General features: G+C 43.0%; 1 protein-coding gene across 2 annotated transcripts; it reads left to right on the top strand.

The window, feature by feature from the left end:
• Positions 1-2,762: 2,762 nt before the first annotated feature.
• PAQR9 (progestin and adipoQ receptor family member 9) lies at positions 2,763-17,441 on the top strand. 2 transcript variants are annotated; one of them, XM_030929320.1, is made up of 3 exons: positions 2,763-4,249; positions 13,803-13,862; positions 16,051-17,441. In XM_030929320.1, the coding sequence occupies exons 1-3, from the start codon at positions 3,120-3,122 to the stop codon at positions 16,076-16,078; spliced, it is 1,218 nt and encodes a 405-aa protein (XP_030785180.1). In that variant the 5' UTR covers positions 2,763-3,119; the 3' UTR covers positions 16,079-17,441. The 2 variants fall into 2 exon arrangements, with proteins under 2 accessions (XP_030785180.1, XP_030785186.1); XM_030929326.1 differs by lacking the exons at positions 13,803-13,862; positions 16,051-17,441 and having other exon boundaries at positions 2,763-5,230.
• The last annotated feature ends 1,759 nt before the right edge of the window (positions 17,442-19,200 follow it).

Below are 19,200 nucleotides of genomic sequence, written 5' to 3' on the forward strand. Positions count from 1 at the left end.
CTGTCAAAAACTTTGCAGTCAGTCCTGGTTACCTTAAAGATGCCTTATCTCCCAATGCACCTTTAGGGAATGGCACCCTGCTCATTGCTTCTGTTTAGCCAAGTCCAGAGGATGTGAGCATGGTTCCCATTGACAAGAGACAGTTTGCTGGAGTTAAAACAAACGACAAAACACAGCCTATGCAGGATTTGGGGGCCACATTTTTATATCTCAATTTAAAAAGTAAGAGAAAATAATTCTATAAATTGGTAGCAATTAAGGAAAAGCCATATTGCTGTTTTACTTTATAAGTTAGGTCAGTTTTGCTGTTTCCTTAGTTCCTTTTTACTGAGCTTTGTCAAGGTATAGCAAGGAGAGCTGTCTGGGCTTTGCACCAGTGAACTTTCATGAACACCACTCACTCCATGGCATCAACTGGTTTTGTGCCTCAGGGAGAGTAGGAGATGTACGAGAAAGGACAAAGGCAGATATCGCAAAGACTTTTTGAAAGACTTAACATGACAATTTTTTTTCACTTTATAAAAAACTGATTTTTTAAAAGAACATATTTTATTAGAGTCAATCTCACCATTTTTTGTCATAAAGATTAATATTTTATCTAACTCAAGTTTTTGCATACTTATTTAGTCAATTCCACTATTTTGCTTGAAGTGAACCTTCTATTTTTCTAGATTATGTAAGTGAAATGATTATGCAACTAAGAGTGTGGTAAATATAAGAATTATTATAGGATCAACATTTTTTACATGTGACAGCTCTGGTTGTTTGTGGAGTAACAAAGGGAACATGAAAAAAAATGCTCGGGCCTGCCCTGGATTCAACTTTATCATTCCTACACTTCATTTAAACGCCTAAATTTAATCCCTTTTACAAATAGGCGTGGGTCCTTAGTCCAGATAAAAAAGGAAATTAGATTTCAATTTAAAACAAAGCTACAAACAGCGGAAAACCAGAAAACACTAAAATAAGACACTGGCTAAATTACTACAACAAAATCTCACTTCTTAAAAATCCACTAGGCAGGAATGTGTGGCAGTACAGAAAGGCAGAAGACTGAAGCGCACCTTTGATCTAGTTGTGTAAGAGCTTGCTGAATCAGTTACTACTGGAAAATATACTTCAGAGAGAAGGCTGAAACTTCTAGAGGCTGTTTCTAGTATCCTTAAGTAATTGCAGACATTCATAATACTGAATGATATCTTAGTTATAAATAATTCTTATCCATAACTTAAATCCATCTTGAGGCTCTACTAAGTAAATCTTCCTTAACCTACTTAGAGGACGTGCAGTAGTGATGAAAGTAGCGTTTCTTTTTTTTTTTTTTTTTTTTTGAGACGGAGTCTCGCAGTCTAGCTCTGCCGCCAGGCTGGAGTGCAGTGGCGCGATCTCGGCTCATGGCAACCTCCACCTCTTGGGTTCAAGCTATTCTCCTGCCTCAGCCTCCCAAGTAGCTAGGACTACAGGCGTGCGCCACCACGCCCAGCTGATGCTTTTGTATTTTTAGTAGAGATGGGATTTCACCATGTTGGCCAGGATAGTCTCAATCTCTTGACCTCGTGATCTGTGTGCTGGGATTACAGGCGTGAGCCACTGTGCCCGGCCTTAAGCCTCTTTCTTTAAGGCCCAAGGGCATATTTTCACCCTGCAGTGCATCACAACCCTTTTGATTCTTCAGGTGTTCCTTTCTTCTGGTCTCCAGCCACCCAACCTAGCCTGCCAGGTACTTCTGATTAATTATACATAAGATTTATCCAAGCCACCCCTCCCTGTTTCTACCAACTGGACTTCAATCTCTTCAGTTCCTGCTAGAATGCACCTCCTACCTGAAGTCTCCCCTCATCAATGCCCTCCACGATCAGCCTTTGACTTTGGAATCCCTTAATACATTCCTCAGATCGTTAGAGGTTTTCCGAGTCATCTGAGATTTTTCATTAAATTGTGGAGTTTGAACAGCCAGTCCTGAGCTGTCGGACTCAGTTCCAAATAAAAGTCCTAGTTAAAGACACAAGAACAAGAAGATGGGTTAGCTGCGGCTCGAAAGGCTGGTGAGCGCGACCACAGGGCAGCTTGCGGACGGTTCTTTCGGACAGGACAAGGGCGAAGGAAATGGGAGGATGGTGACGCACCTGAGTGCGTCCACCAGACGAAAGAAGACCAACTAAGGCTTCGAGTAGTGCGTAGAGAGGCCGACACACACACACACACCAACACACACGCAAAGACCAGAGAGGGAGCGAGAGGCGCAGCCCCAGATAGCTGACAATGACACGGCCCCGATCCCGACGCGGGCTTAAAGCCCCCAGACTTCCGGAGTGCCCCCCTCCCCGGCCACCTCCGGAGATTACAGCTGGCGCATCTCTCCGCCCTGCCCGGCTCGGACGCCCTCCCCTCCCCCGCAGCCGCAGCTCCCCGCCCCCCGCGAACGCGGCTCCCCAGTGTCCTCCAGAATGCCCGCGTGGCTGTCGGGTTTCGAACCCCAGGGCCGATTCTGGCCCTCGGCGCGCTCGCCGCCGCGTTGCCTACCAGCCTTTGGCCCCCGCATCAATCATTAACGGGGCGGCCCGGGCTGCGGCGGCCCGAGGAGGGGGATGGTACGGAACTCGAGACAGGGGACAACTCTATCCCCCGAAGCGGCCGCGAAACCCTAGCCTGGGAGGCCCCCGCCCTTCCTCGGTGCGCCCGTCCCTCCCTCCGCGCCTCGGCTCGCACATCCCCGCCTCCCGCTCCGGGGGCGGCGGCGGAGGCACCCGCACCGCGCGATGCCCAGTCACCGCCGCCGCGCCGCCGCCGCAGTCAGCCGCGCCGCCGCCGCTGCCGCAGCGCGGGCGGCCGCGCGCCGGTAGCAGGGGCTTGGCGAGGAAGTCGCCGAGCCCCGCGCGCTCCGCGCTCCTGGCGGTCGCAGCGCTGCCTTTTATGACCGCTGCCTTTTAACTGATTATCTTATTGATTTATTTAATTTTTACGAGCCGCTGCTTGGAGGCACGGGTCTTCTCCTAAACCTGCAGCGACGCCCCCGGCGCAGGCACAAAGGCTCCGACGGCGGCCGGCGGGGGCTGCCAAGCGCCCGGGAGCCGGCGCCAGAGGTCGCCTGCGCGCGCCCTAGCCGAGCCCCGGGCACCATGCCGCGGCGCCTGCAGCCCCGGGGCGCGGGCACAAAGGGCCCACCGGCCCCGGCTCCGGCAGCTTCGGGGGCCGCCCGGAACGCCCACTCTGCCGCCTCCCGGGACCCCCCAGCGTCTGCCAAGCCGCTGCTGCGCTGGGACGAGGTGCCCGACGACTTCGTGGAGTGCTTCATCCTGTCAGGCTACCGGCGTCTGCCGTGCACGGCCCAGGAGTGCCTAGCCTCGGTGCTGAAGCCCACCAACGAGACGCTTAACTTCTGGACGCACTTCATCCCGCTGCTGCTGTTCCTGAGCAAGTTCTGCCGTTTGTTCTTCCTGAGCGGCGGCGACGTGCCCTTCCACCACCCGTGGCTGCTGCCGCTGTGGTGCTACGCGTCGGGAGTGCTGCTGACCTTCGCCATGAGCTGCACGGCGCACGTGTTCAGCTGCCTGTCGCTGCGCCTGCGCGCCGCCTTCTTCTACCTGGACTACGCGTCCATCAGCTACTACGGCTTCGGCAGCACGGTGGCCTACTACTACTACCTGCTGCCCGGCCTCAGCTTGCTCGATGCCAGAGTCATGACTCCATACGTGCAGCAGCGCCTGGGCTGGCACGTGGACTGCACGCGCCTTATCGCCGCCTACCGTGCCCTGGTGCTGCCCGTGGCCTTCGTGCTGGCGGTGGCTTGCACTGTGGCCTGCTGCAAGAGCCGTACCGACTGGTGTACCTACCCGTTCGCGCTGCGCACCTTCGTCTTTGTCATGCCGCTCAGCATGGCCTGCCCCATTATGCTCGAGAGCTGGCTCTTCGACCTGCGTGGGGAGAACCCCACACTCTTCGTGCACTTCTACCGCCGCTACTTCTGGCTGGTGGTGGCCGCCTTCTTCAATGTAAGCAAGATCCCCGAGCGCATCCAGCCGGGTCTCTTCGACATAATCGGCCACAGCCACCAGCTCTTCCACATCTTCACCTTCCTCAGCATCTACGACCAGGTGTACTACGTAGAAGAGGGCCTGCGCCAGTTCCTCCAGGCGCCGCCTGCTGCACCCACTTTCTCGGGTACTGTGGGCTACATGCTGCTGCTGGTGGTCTGCCTGGGGCTCGTCATCAGGAAGTTCCTAAACAACTCCGAATTCTGCAGTAAAAAGTGAGCCTCCGCCTTGGAGGAGACTACTGGTTCGCCCATCTGTTTGGAGTTTCTGTTGTTGCTATTGTTGGTTTGTTTTCAAGTTTCATTGTGTTTTCTTCTTTGCTCAAGGAAGGTGCTGCAAAACCATAGGGAAAAAGTTCACTGCTACAAAGGGATCCCAACCCACTGGAGGCTTTGAAGGAGGCTGGCGGGGGTGTTCAAGCGGTAGGGAAATAGTCATTGGTTCTTGCCCTTGGAAAAAATTCAGGTGATGTCTTTGACATCCAGGGATTTCTTCTCAAAGGCAGTGAGTAAAATTCCAAATAAAGCCCCCGAAGAGTTTGCTTTTCCAATCATCTGTGCCGTTGGTAATAAGAAGTAGCCCCTATAAGGTCAGGTACACAATAAAGAGGGTAAATAGAATCCTTGGGAACTTCTATTTCAGTCTGAGGAATGCTTGGATTTGTCAAAAGAATGGAGCTTTGTAGGAAACAGGGACAAAGACGCAAACCCAGGGCTTAACCTGCTAGGAAATGCATGGAATGTGAACACAAATTAATTATTTCAAAACGTTTTTCAGATGTTATTTAAATAGTAATATATACATTGATTTTTCATAATTTATCAAAGCCTGTGATGTGCACTGAATTTTCTTTGTCACGTAGTTTTGAATTTCACAGCCTTCTGCATTGCATACACTTGAACTGGACATCAGGGGAAGCTACTTGAGAGTTCTCAACTACTTTCTTAAACAGTGTTTTCTGAAGGCCTGTGTCATGATACAACTGTGAATTATTCTACCTTAGGGACTCTGGTTAAACTATTGGTGAGGAGCTCGAGTGGTTTGTATAGACCCCAGATTTGTGTTTACTCTAATGTATTCCACAAAACCCATCAGGTTTTTGTTAGTTTGTTTTGTTTTTAATCTTTTTCTTTCCTTCTCTACTTATTTAAATTGCCACTGGAATAAATGTGCCTTTTGAAGCAATGTCCAAATGACTGGTCCTCAAACGCAGTTTCTTACATGGGGAGAGTAGTAAGAATAAGCTTTTCTTACCTGACTGCAAATCAAGGTTTCATGGTCCATCCAGGAGGGCAGAAGATGGTGTTGGTTTCAAGTTTTTGGTAGGACTGGAAGTAGTTTACAGGAGCATGCAGAGCATTTGTATTCCCTACAAGGACAAAGAGCCAGCCCGCTAATGTAGATGTGTTCCTAATGCAGCCATGGGAGAAGTTCTAGACTGATGCCATCCATCCTTGCTTAAAATTAAAAATATAATATCCAAGAATAAATGAGGCAGTTTTATTATGAAAGGCAGGAGCGCATTATTGAGTTGTCACTGAAAATTGGGGTTTAAATAAGATTACACTTGCCCAGTTAAACGCTGAAGTTTCATTTGGGTCCAGACTATGGAAATAATTGGCAGTCACCCTAAATCCTTGAAACACTTATGAACGTGTCCGTGAGATCCTTTCTAACAAACAGATTAGCCAATGTTATTTACACATTTCTTACAAATGCTAACCTGTAATTGAGATGACCACTCTAGATTAATACAAACCACTGAGATGACTTGTTTAAATACTTATCACACTTCCGGTAGGTCATTTTGTTAGAAGCCAAATAAGTCATTGAATGGGAGTTTTTTTTGGTTTTGTTTTGTTTTGGAGACGTGTGCCTTTATTGGCTCAGCAGGAGGAGTTAGTGGCCATGATGCCCACCCAGCTCTACTTCACTGACTTGTAGGTGATGGAGAGCTTGCCCAGGTAGTGGCAGATCATCCTGGGCTTGATCTCCACAACCTGATTGAAGGTCTTGGGCAGGATGATCATGTCCCACAGGTGCATCTTGATTTTATGATATAACTTAGATCATGCATATGAGGTAGATGAACACCTCAGCACTGGTAGACTGGCGCTTCTAAAACAATTGCTGGTTTTGTTTATGCTTTTAATCACTTCTCTGTAAACAGAGAAGCTCAGCACAATTCCCTGGAGGAACCAGTATCCTTGTGTGTGTTACTTTGCACGTAGAAGTTAAATTTATATGTGTCTATATTTAATTTAGAACCTCTCATTGAGATTGTAAATACACTTTGCACAGTTCTTGATGAGTGTCAGTGTATCATCCTTTGTGAAGTGCAAGGAGATTCCTGTTAGGTTACAGAGGCTAATTTGTACTTACCACAGATGTTATTCCTCAGCTGTAACTTAATTCAGTACATGCATTCAAGGACAACTGTGGAAATCAGGATATTTCCACATGCATATTTATTTGTATGTGATTGTTTTTTCTAGAGCCCCAAAGAACATTGGTTTGGAAGCTAGAGAAACAGGTTGAAGCGTATTATGTAGTTTCTTTGTAAAATGGGACCTCAATTTCAAAAGGAGCTTTCAGGAGGAAGACTTCTAGAAAGGATTAATGAGTTTGAGAACAATAACTAAAACACCAAATTTGTCATTTTAATATTTTGTTGTTCTTCCAGGTCCACAGACAGAATTCTCTTCTTGTCCTGTGTCTTTGACCTTAAGCAGAGGCCACTTAAGGATAAAATTATACCCATATCATTTTTCAGGTGATTATGCTGCATGAGTACAGTGAGATGACACACTTTTTGCCATGCAGGTTTCAGCACCCACTATGTCCCAGAGAGAATGAGAACTCACTTTCCTCTTCCCTTTGCCTTTTCCTTCATCCACTGTTCTTTCCCATTCCATGTTAGATTTTGTAGACCACATATAATAATGACAAGAGGACATTCTAGTTGAAAACTGGTTTGGCTTCACTCCATGTTTGCAAATAGGTACCATATACACTAGTCAAAACCAGGGATGATTTGTTAAACTATACGTTTATTTGCTAAATTTATCAAATGTCTTGATGTTTTAGAAGCAAATGTTTACTTTGAATCTCCCCATTTGCATGGAACTATCCAAGTTTATTATATTTCAAGGTAATGCAGCAATAAGAACAATATATATTTTAAAATATTTTTTCACACTTTACATTTTGCCACATTAAAATTCAGTTTTACTTTATTGTGTTCAGCTGTTTGAAATGTAGGACAAATTATAAATAAGAATTCACTCCATTATCTATGTACAACCTATTTTGGCAGTAGAATTTTGAGGCATATTATGTAATATGTTTCATTTTTACTTGTTAGTCATGATCTGGATGACATCTCAAAGAGCAGCGCCATAGAGTCATGCCTGGAAAATGAAGGTGTTTGACTTCAGTGCCTGTCACCCCGTGGGTTGGTCTCTGGGGCTGACTCAAAGACTGACTTAGTTGGCTAATGGGGTTCCTTTCTTCCCTGCGCTTCTTGCAGCTCAGGTGAAGAGGATGACCTGAGAGAGAGGAAGTGAGTTCTTCGGTCATGTCATGACTGGCTTGTAAAAATAAATGTGAACTTTTCCACTAGCCATACACTTTCTATAAATAGTCCAGGGAGAAAGTATGGGGCTACAGAGCTGGACAGAGTGGCCTTCACATATTTCCATTCATAAATCCAGCTTGTAAGTCCTTGCAGTCAAAAAACCATTTAGCCTAATTTATAGTGATACTTTGTAGGAATCATTTCTAAGAATGCAAAATTTTGGGACAGAGGTGATTTTTATTGTTTTTTCCTGATTTGGTGCCAACTCTGAGGACTAATAGCAATAATAAACAGAGATTTTTTTATCTTTACATCTCTTCATAACTTTAATTAGTTAATCTGCACAAAGCTATAATAGGAGACAGGGTATGGTAGGAGTTATCTCCATTTCAAGGCTTTATAGTTGGTCCAAGGTGACAGGATTAAGTTTTCAAACTGGCATTAGAATGCAGAGACCATTGTGTGCTCAACTGTGTTTACTAGTTTGCATGGCTATAATGCCTGGCCAAGCACACAGACACTAATTGGAAAAAACAGATATAGATACAGTCCCTTAATTGAGTAACTTTAAAATTGAGCAAAGTAAGATACGGCTGTCTTTGAAATTAGATCAAAATATCTCAAACAAAACGTTATCAGCCACTTAAAGTGGTTGTTACCATCTTGTTCTTCAACTGTTGAAGTTGACCACTGCTGACTTCACTCTGTCACATTGTTTGAGCTATTCATTCATGCACTCATATCATCCCTTTCATGATCTTTGAGCACCTACTGTGTGTAAGACACTGGGCAAGGATGCATCCGTATTATTATAGCCATTACCCTTTTGTCTTCTGGTGGAACAGAGAAGCCACAGAAAGTCTCTCTGGCCAGGAACCAAACTCTGACCTTGGCTGTAGGCAGAATGCTATAAGTCCCTGAGTTTGGGTCTCTTTTTTGTTAGCATAAGTGCAATCCATAGAATCTTATTTCTATTCATATGCTGACTTCCTCAGCAATCAATTTCTTTCTTTTTTCTTTTTCTGTCTGCTCCCAGGCCTATTGTTAAAATAACTTGAAAATGTAAATGTACAATCCAGGTGAGGAGATAGTCGGCATATGTACAGAATTGAAAAACTTAATCACTATTATTATGAAAACACTAATAACAATAACTATTGGAAGATTGGTAGTATTCTTACTATTATGAAGAGTGGATCATCCAAAGTGCCTAAATTGTGATGTCTTCAAGTGTCTGAATTTTATAGTGTAATAAAAAAAACCCAACCAACCACACACATAAGAAGGTAAATGCTGGCCGGGCGCGGTGGCTCAAGCCTGTAATCCCAGCACTTTGGGAGGCCGAGACGGGCGGATCACGAAGTCAGGAGATCGAGACCATCCTGGCTAACACAGTGAAACCCCGTCTCTACTAAAAAATACAAAAAACTAGCCGGGCGAAGTGGCGGGCGCCTGTAGTCCCAGCTACTCTGGAGGCTGAGGCAGGAGAATGGCATAAACCCGGGAGGCGGAGCTTGCAGTGAGCTGAGATCTGGCCACTGCAATCCAGCCTGGGCGACAGAGGGAGACTCCGTCTCAAAAAAACAAAACAAAAAAAAAAAAGTAAATGCTTAGATCTCCATTTTTCCTCTTTTAGGGTCTTTGTGTTGTAACTTATGAAATATTTCTTAGAAAACATTAATCTGGAGGAAATCATTAAGAAGTGTCAGATAAAAAAAATAAGAAGAACGCATGGGAAGAGGAGAACAAAGAGGCTTAGAGTCAAACAGTCAGAATGGGACAGCAAGTTCAACTGTGCAGTTAGCCTGAGTTTTAAATTTTGTCCTTAGAAAAGCATGTGAACTCCCAGGGTGTTAGTGTTCAAGTAGACAGGCAAGGAATTCTGTTTGTCAGCTTAACCACATCTTGCAACATTTGACCTGAGCACGAGTGTCCAGGTATATTTTGAGTGGTACATTTATCTCCTGGCTTAATGTCCTTAATTTGTTTCCATAAAATTAGGACAGAGGCAAAAAGGCATTACGGGATAGCACCAGCCAATTGTAAATCACCTTTTGAATCATTTTCTTGAAGGATTGCAAATATTCTCCGACATATATCACCTGACAAAAAGCGAACAAGCCTAGACAAACTGAAAAAGGAAGCATTCAGTGGTTGAAACCGAGCGCTACTGTATTCTTTTGTGAGAGGTCACACGTTTTCTTATTGAAGATTTGGCTTCTTCAATATTGTGAATAATTATTTCTTAATTGTGAAAATGGGTATCAGTTCTTCTTAATCACTCTTCCAAAAGCAAATACAAATTTCTGTTGTCATTTAAAAAAGGATAACTGTATTGCATTTCTGGTTTGCAGATTTCTAATCAGTTTGTAGGCATTTTTGTTCTAGAATGGTTTCTTAAGAATCTCTGAGCAAGTTGCAGAATTAGAGTGTTTATTTATAGGTCAGGGGCCAAGAATGCTCATTTAGCTGTTAATTATGGCAGGATGTGACTTTTGAAAGCTCTGAACATATACCTATATGCAACAGTATACACACTTATTTACTATTTAGCTCAATGGAAAAACAGCCTGTTCTTTGAGCTTTTGAGAATGTTTCCCAATGTATTGTGCTTCTAAATGTAATGCACTCACTTTAATGCTTTTGTTCTCAATCAATCTCTGAAAGCTATTCCAAACATGGCATTTCTCAAGGAAAATTTCTTGAATGTGCAAAATTATTCTCGAATGTGTAGAAGTGACAGGCCACCTTTCCGTCATGCCTTATACCTCCACCCAAAATACACAATAAGCACTCAAGGCAGAATTGGGGGTCTTCAGGTGGTCATTTGGCCATGCTGTAAAGATGGCCCTGCTTCTCCCAGTTCACCATGATGTTGAAGAAAGACACCGTGTAAATAAACCCTTATTTCTAGATAAAGCGTGGGGACACAATGTCATTTCTTCTTAGTTCCATCTCTAGTTGGAAGGCATAATCTGTTTTTAATAAGCTGGATGCAAAAAATAAAATTCATGGGAAAATTTTCTAAAGAAGTATTTTAATTTTATATTTGTAAAGTTTCTAATAGACATTTTTTGTAAAAACAGGCCTTAGCACATAGGTGAGAACCAGAGTTTTTTGGAAAGACTCATGTTTATCCGGGGAGTTTAATCACCTTGAGCTCTTACCCAAATGATAAAGACCTATAGTCTAAAGAAGGATACAAATCATTTTTTAAAAAAGAAGAAAACACGTGAGATAGGTTTTAGGTGTGTCTCATGGCTAAATTTAAAAATTCTGGTTAGAAACTTTATTAAATTCCCTTTCCCAGCAAAACCTAGCACAGAAGCTCTACTTTTTGAACAGGCTGGTTTTCTTTTCTGGAGGCTATGAACAAAATTATTCTAACCAATCAGCTGAGTACCAAGGCAATAAAGAGATGAGGCACCTTTCACTTTGATGAGTTTATAAGCATGGTGAGTAACACAGCCAGTAAAATGTACAACCCTGGAACTCTGTCCCTTGTTTCTTCAGAGTAGAAAGAAGAATAAGCCCCATGCCATCACTATATGGACCAGGAAAAGGCTTTCTGTGTTTCAGGGCTGGGGGAGGATTCTGTGGCTGCTTTGTTTTTTTTTAATCTGTATAGAGCATGTGGTTGCTCTGAACTCTCTTCATTTCAGCCATCTTCCAGGCCATTTTCACTACCCTTGAAGCCTTCACTTTCCACATGTCCAGCTTGAAGAGAAAAGATTTCTAAAAGGATTCCATGTGTATTTAGGCCTTCTCTAACCATCTGCTTTATGGGGTTCATCCATTTCCAAACTAAGGTTTTAAATATGGTGACTGTCCTTGGATTTGCAAGAATGTACAACCAAGCAGGTCCCCTTTTGCAGTAAAGGGCATTATACTTGAAGGGCTCTACTCGTTTTTTCCTCAGGTCAGAGGCAGAGGGAAGAGTTAACAGTGATCAAATAGAGACCTTCATGTGTCTGTTTTTTGTTTTTGTTTTTAAGTTCATTTAAGGGTGATGATGGAGAAAGAAGGGAGTAAAACTGATGCATGCATAAAGAAATTTTTCCTATTGCTTGCCAGATTCATTCTTTTTAGGCTACCCTTACTCCAGTCCTTACCTACGTCCTGAAGAACTATATTTAGCTAGCAAGAGAGGCATTGTCAGGATATGTGAGCTTCCAGGCGTGGACTACCATGTGGTTTCAGATCAATGGTATATTCTAACAGAAAAGCATTACTTAATCGTAATTCTCCATTATGTGATAAAATAATCTATAGAAATAGGTATCACTTTGGCCAGTTCTGTGCATGTAGCTAAAACATAATGTGACACATTTCTGTTGTATCATTTGCTAGGATTTTGGTTTCCTGAGACATTTGTTCACTACAGTCTTGAATATGAAATTCTGTGTAAATAATATAACTATGCATTTTTGCTGAAAAACAAATGTATGAAATAAGAATAAATTATTTGTAAGCACAGTGTTTAGGATCGTATGCATCTGCATGTCTAACAGTTATCTTTCAGCAACAAGGTATTCCTAAATTAACAGTAAAATATTAATATCACTAATAAACAAGATAAGAAAAAACATTACCCTTTTCATAAAATTCAGCAGGCAGAAGGCAAGAGCATTAGTTTACCCTGAAGAAGCACCCTTAGTATATTACTTTTTTACAATATTAGATAAATTAAGAAGAGAATTCATGTGTTACTCTGAAATCATATCTTCTAAGAAAATACTTATATAACCCAGGTTATGAAATGTTTTCTTGCACATTTCTGTTTTTCAAAAGCATATAGGGTCCATGGGCTTCTGTGCAACACAACCTTGTCCCAGAACCTTGGTGATATGTGTGAACTTACAGTATCTCTGTCCTAAATAACCCCAGCAAGGGAGATCCAATTTCAACTCTTAAGCTCTGTGGTGATGGCTAAGTCTTTAAATCATGTTGATTATTGTTTCAGAAGTCTTTGGTTATCAGGAACAGAAAACTCTCATGAAGGAAGAAAAGGTTTATAGGAGGAACACTGGGACCAGCACATAGCTGACCACCCAGGCCTCAGGAAGGAAGAGAGCAGGGCAGTGCTAGAGATTCTGGTGAGTAAATCTTGCCTCTCCAGGGCTCTGCCACCAGATGAACTAGCTTCAGGGTACTGCCACCAGATGAGCCATCGTCAGCTTTTTCCTGGCCCTGTTGTGTCTGTCCCTGATTCAAATTCCCGGAAAAGAGTATCAGATTGGCCTACCTGCGGTCACATGGACTCCTCTAGAGACAAGGTATGGGTGCCTGTGATTTGAGCCCTTTCCGGAACCACATGGAGGTTGGAGGTTAGTTCCCACAGGAAGGAATGATGGGCAGACAAAAGCAACAACTGTCCGATTCATCCAACCCATTGGCGGTCTGGTCCACAGGCATTCCACTATAATCCCCACACCTGAGGAGTGTGTGGACAAAGATTATGGGAGACTGACGGTTTGGGCCAAGTACACTGTATAAAGCGCTTTCCAAGCCAGGTGTCTTACCAGTGTGGGGTCCCTGTTAAAGCTCTGGAGCATCTGGAGAAGGAGGGAAGAAAACCATGCTAACAGCCCAAAACAATAGCAACCACAGCCCAGCCCCTAGCTGGCTAGCACACACTCTCCTTTTTTATATGTGCTTTCCTTAATGTAACACAACTTGTATTTGTACCATCTAAGTGCTCTTGCCCCCTTTCCCAAAGACAACCCAAAGCTGCCTTTACTTAGAACAGCAGCAAACTTCCAGCACTCAGGTTCTCCATGTGATGGGAATTCCCTTCATTCAGGTCAGGATGTGGCTAAATAAAACATTCAGCCACCCCCAACTCACTGTAGAAAGGCAGAGAATTGGCTAGCTGAGAGGCATACCATTTCTAGTGGCGCACTGTGCCACCAATACACAGCAGCCATCATCTCCTGTGGCCTAAGATGGACAAGGCCTCCACAAGCTGGTAGTGGTATGAGTTCTTCAGGTTCTGTGTGCTGGGAGAATCTCTGTCTACCTTGCTCCAGGGTCACTCCTAAGAGGGCCACTCCATTTGGGCTGTGTAGTATCTCTTGAGCCTGTGCCAAATATCTGCTTGTTTGCTTTTAGATTCACGTTCCCATACTTCCCTTCAACTGCTCTGTATTGGAGCTGATTCTCAGCTCTCCCGCCCTCTGGCTTTTTGTTAGGTCCTGCCAAGGGGACAAATGGTGGAAGATTGCATTGAAACAAAAAGTAGCAGAAGGCAGGTATTTTTTCCTGTCCCTCCCCACCCTTCTTGTTTTTTCCTAGAATCCTCAGCCCTGGCTGCTACTAGCAGTCACAGTGTAATCCTGAGGGGAGACAAGATAAGAAGAAAGCCAGAACATAGAGTGGGGCCAAAGTAACTCACAAATGAAGCCTCGATCAAACTGTGCTTGAAGTCCACACACCTCTGGACTTTTCCATGTGAGCCAATACATTTCGTTCATCTTACAATTGAGTTTAAGTTATATTTACGTCTTGTAATCAGACGTATCTTAACAGATCCATAAAATTTGCTAACTTCTCAGCCATATATAACGGGATTTGCACAGCTCCCATCCCACCATGACTGATCCAGTCTCACATTTTATAATCTACCTATTAGATATTTATGATACTTCATTTTCTAAGTACAGATATGCTGTATTAGGACTCAAAGCTACCCAGTGACCCTGATGTGATGCCTGAACTGCTCTCTCCCATTCTTTATTGCAGATATTTCAAATATCTGACCCTACCACTCCCACCCTCTCCTCAACTCTCTGATCTTACTACTTCCCACCTTTTCAAGAACCATACTCTATCCATTACACATTGTTCTCCTGTATGTTCATCTCATCAACTACTTCTACTCAATAGGATTCCTCCTACAAGAATTTAAAAATGTACTACTAGTCTCTCCCACCTTCTAAAATGAGAAAAATCACCCTCTCCCCACTACGTCACACTCTAACAACACCCCCCTCTCTTTTTCACAGCCAGGCTTTTTTGAAAGAGTGGTGCACACTGCCTTTGTTTTTGTACCTCCCACTCACTCCTTTACCCACTGCATTCTGGCTTCATTAAGTTCACTAGAATGATTCTTCTAAGATTTCCATCGGCCTCCTTGTTGATGGATAGACATTTCTGAGATCCTCTTTCCCATTCTGTTCTCTTTGAAGCACTCTTCCTTTGGCCTCTGTGACTCTTGTACTACTCTTTTACAATCTCCTCTACTGACTTTCATGCCTGACATCAATCTTCTCAAAGAGTGAACACAGAGCATCTATACTGGTATAGTTAAAGGACTTTGGTCAGTGGCTTCCTGGTTCTGCCACTTTCTGTCAGCTTTCCTGCTCAATTTAGAGACGTTCTAATTCTTGTTCAGAAAACCCAACCTTGAGTCTACTGTAATAATTCTAGTGAGTTGTAAGCCAACCAATGCCTACTAATAAATCCCCTTTAGCACCAACTAGCTTGAGTAGATTCTGTTGTCTGCAACTGACCCCAAACTGATATATCAGGTAAGCAGAAAAGGATGGTGATCAGGAATGTTCTTTATTCCCCAAATCCATCATTGGCAAGTAGTCTACTGGGATTTTTTATCTTTAATTTTCCTTGGCAAAACAAAGCAGGTTCTGAATCAGACAGCTACTTCAGAGAGTTTGATTCTATTTCAAAGCAAAAAAAGAAACACTAGGAAAATAATTACCTAGGAATTTTTTTCCATAATGTTTACTTAAAATGGGTAAAGGGAGACACAATACGGATACTTAGAATACATGTCAAGTGAAAAAATCTAAAATAAATCCAGGCTGGGTTTGGTGGCTCATGCCTGTAATCCCAGCACTTTGGGAGGCCGAGCAGGAGGGTCACTTGAGGCTAGGAGTTTGACACCAGCCTGGGCAATATAGCAAGACCCCATCTTTACAAAAAATTAAAAAATAAAATAAAATAAATCCTATGAACAATAAATGGTATTCTCATGTATCAATGTCATCTATACAATGTTCATGTAAAAATTCAACCCCTAATAACAAAAAATTCACTAAATATAAATAATATTCAGAATTCTAACACTGGATGAGAATCCTGTAAGTCTTTGATCTAAAAAATTAACCGTGGTCCTCCATCCCAGTGGAGAATGGCTAGAGTGGGTCAGGATCTCAGCAGTTGCTTGGTTTCCTCTTTCCCTGGACAAAGGTGCATCCCTCTGCTTCTGCTAGCAGTGCCCTGAATTTCCTTTGAAGAATAATCCCTCCTACTGAAGCTTGGTGGGACTGCAATCCAAGGCAGCCCTGCAAGCCCAGAGTTTCTCTCAATTCTTTATTCTCCATGACTTGCCTGCACAGGTCTTCATGTAATTCTCTGGGCTACCCCATAGCCTTTCAACAAATTATTTCTTTATTTTTTGTTCCTTTTTCCCACCTTAAGTTCATCAGAAGTTTCCCATTTCCCGTAATGAAAAAATATTGACTGAGGACTTAGAGTTTCCAGTATGGGACATAAGGAGCTTGGAAGTTGTAACTCCATCCTAACAAGTAAAAAGCTGAACAGAAAAATCAACAACTCTCCTCAGAGACATGAAGTCACAGAGCAAACTGCTGCCCCCCAAATTGGAGAGACAAACAGGTAGACACAGAGAATCACAATTTAACAAAGCAGGAACTCACAAGAAGAAATTTCAGCAAGAACCAGTACCAAGTTTTTTTGTTCCCTATACATCATGACTAGTTTCCAACAAAAAATTACAAGGTTTACCAAAAGGCAAAAAACGCAGTTTGAAGAAACAGAGCAAGCATGAGAACAGTCTCAGATATGACATCAGGTTGGGAATTTAAAATAATTATGCTAAAGGTTCTAATGGAAAAATAAACAACATGCAAGAACCAACAGATAATGTACAAAGAGATGAAAGTTCTGAGAAAGAATCAAGCATAAATGCTAAAAATCAAGAACATTGTGACAGACATGAAGAATGCTTTGATGGACTCATTACTAGGCTAGACACTGCTGAGTAAAGAATCAGTGAGCTTGAGGCTATGTCACTAGAAACTTCTAAAACTGAAAAACAAAGAAAAAAAGACTAGAAAAAAATCAGAAGAGAATATTCAAGAACCGTGGTGCAATTACAAAAGGTGTAACCTACACTTAATGGGAATACAAAAAGAAGAAACAGAGGGGAACAGAAGGATATTAACAAATAAACATCCACTCAAACACTGCAGCTTGAAAGGAAATGACATTCCACATAGAGACAAGACTTTTGAATTACTGATAATTTCTTTCTCTCTTCTCTTTCTCAGAAGTCCACTATCAGTTTCTGACCTCCAAAATCTTTTTTCTTAAGAGCTGAAAAATTCCTAAAAGAAATGGAAGATTTAAGGAAACTGATTAGCTTTGCAATTTATAAATAAATGTTAAGCCATAGGATTAATAAAAGGTTTCACATCCTGCCTGCTCCCATAATTTCCATTCTCCCTATCTTGATCCTCTGCAGTTGTAAAAATATATGTGGAAAACTGAAAGGTGGGCAGAAGTGAACATTTATTAGTACAAAATGTAATTCTCTAAGAGCTACTTTACTACCTCAAGATGACCTGAGTGAAACTAATGGCCTAGTTTTTACTCCAGCTCTTATTAATTCAGTGGTTGACTGCATTAGTTCATCCCTACCTCACTATCTATCTGTTTTGAGGGTAGGATCTATAAATATCAGTTTAGCGTTCTCTCAGATTCTTTAGTTGCACAGAAATGTCATTAAGTACAAAAGGAAATGGGTTTAAGGAAACAAATAATTCTACAGATACATGTAATAAGTAAACAAAAGAAGATGGTGTCCCAGTTCTCTCCTGTTGTTATCTTTATTTTGGTTTGATTTTTTTCTTTTGATTTGATTTTTTACTTTTGATTTTGGTGTTTTCTTTTTGCTAAGCTCCTAGAGAAAGCATCAAATATAAAAGCTAGCAGATATGAAATCCTGCCAGAAGCCCCTCACTTTGATTTCTGGTGTTACCTATGTCTTGCCAAATGTAAAGCTTGTTATTATACGGGTGCCAATTTGTCACATAAACACGTAAGGGGATTTAGGGTCAGTGGTATAAATCACGGTGCCTTGCCATAAAACCTGACTACAATGAACTTAAGGAGAACAGCTTAAAAGGAAAAGCTGGGTGGTAGGGGGGTCTTGGCATCAGGTGGGGACTCTACCACCTTCTCTCCATTCAACTGTTTGACAAAGTCATTTTAGTCTCCAGGCCATCATTTGCGCTATTGTGGCAGGTGAGCTGTCCTAGAAGTGAGAAGCGACAACATGCTAGCAGCCCGCGGGACTGGCGGGCAGCTCCGCCTGCAGCCCCAGTGCGGGATCCACTAAGTGAAGCCAGCTGGGCTCCTGAGTCTAGTGGTGACTTGGAGAACCTTTATGTCTAGCTAAGGGATTGTAAATACACCAATCAGCACCCTGTGTCTAGCTCAAGGTTTGTAAATACACCAATCAGTACTCTCTATCTAGCTAACCTAGTGGGGACTTGGATAACTTTTCTGTCTAGCTCTCTATGTCTAGCTAAAGGATTGTAAACACACCAATCAGAACTCTGTGTTTAGCTCAAGGATTGTAAACGCACCAATCAGCACTCTGTGTTAGCTCAGGGATTGTAAATGCACCAATCAGCACCCTGTCAAAATGAACCAGTCAGCTCTCTGTAAAATGGACCAATGAGCTCTCTGTAAAATAGACCAATCGGCTCTCTATAAAATGGACTAATCAGCAGGATGTGGGTGGGATCAGATAAGCAAATAAAAGGAGGCTGCCCAAACCAGCAGTGACAACATGCTTGGGTCCCTTTCCACAGTGTGGAAGGTTTGTTCTTTTACTCTTTGCAATAAATCTTGCTGCTGCTCACTCTTTGGGTTCACGCTGTTTTTATGAGCTGTAACATTCACTGCGAAGGTCTGCAGCTTCACTCCTGAAGCCAGCGAGACCACGAGCCCACCAGAAGGAAGAAGCTCCAGACACATCTGAACATCTGAAGGAGCAAACTCTGGACACACCATCTTTAAGAGCTGTTAACACTCACCGCGATGGTCCGCAGCTTCATTTTTGAAGTCAGCAAGACCAAGAACCCACCAATTCAAGACACAGAAGGATAAGTCACAGCCACGCTGAGTCAGACTCAACTAAGGTGAAGATGAGGTTCTCCCCTTGTTCTTGGGCATAAGAAAACGAGGCTTGTCATACGAATACCAGAGCACCTTTTTAAAAAAGAAAACCTTTTTCTTCTGGTTCTCGCTGTCCAGTGCCGTAAATGGTTTTTACAGACATCTGCCAAGCTTCAGTGTCACTTGGCTCCCACTAAAAGCGCTGGTGATTATTCACAACCTCCCTTAAGAAATCTCTAACAGGAAATAAGTGCAATCCTGAAAAATGGGAGGGTGTATCTGCAACAGCTCCCCAGGTGTTGAGAGCATCTTAGGGTCCAACCTGGTCCTTGTGTCTTGGTGCACTGTCCCCACCATCCTTGCAGCAGACACGGAGTTGGATGACTGTCCAGGCAAGCAACCTTGTGGATGGGCAGTCTGAAG

Source organism: Rhinopithecus roxellana, chromosome 1 (genome assembly GCF_007565055.1).
Source record: "Rhinopithecus roxellana isolate Shanxi Qingling chromosome 1, ASM756505v1, whole genome shotgun sequence".
Classification (NCBI taxonomy): domain Eukaryota; kingdom Metazoa; phylum Chordata; class Mammalia; order Primates; family Cercopithecidae; genus Rhinopithecus; species Rhinopithecus roxellana.

Excerpts from the sequence above, each read along its gene's own strand:
- PAQR9 (XM_030929320.1), top strand. The coding sequence starts at position 3,120 with ATGCCGCGGCGCCTGCAGCCCCGGGGCGCGGGCACAAAGGGCCCACCG. Across the intron at positions 4,250-13,802 it reads TCCGAATTCTGCAGTAAAAA|GTCCTGCCAAGGGGACAAAT; the intron begins GTGAGCCTCCGC and ends GCTTTTTGTTAG. Across the intron at positions 13,863-16,050 it reads CAAAAAGTAGCAGAAGGCAG|TTCATCAGAAGTTTCCCATT; the intron begins GTATTTTTTCCT and ends TCCCACCTTAAG.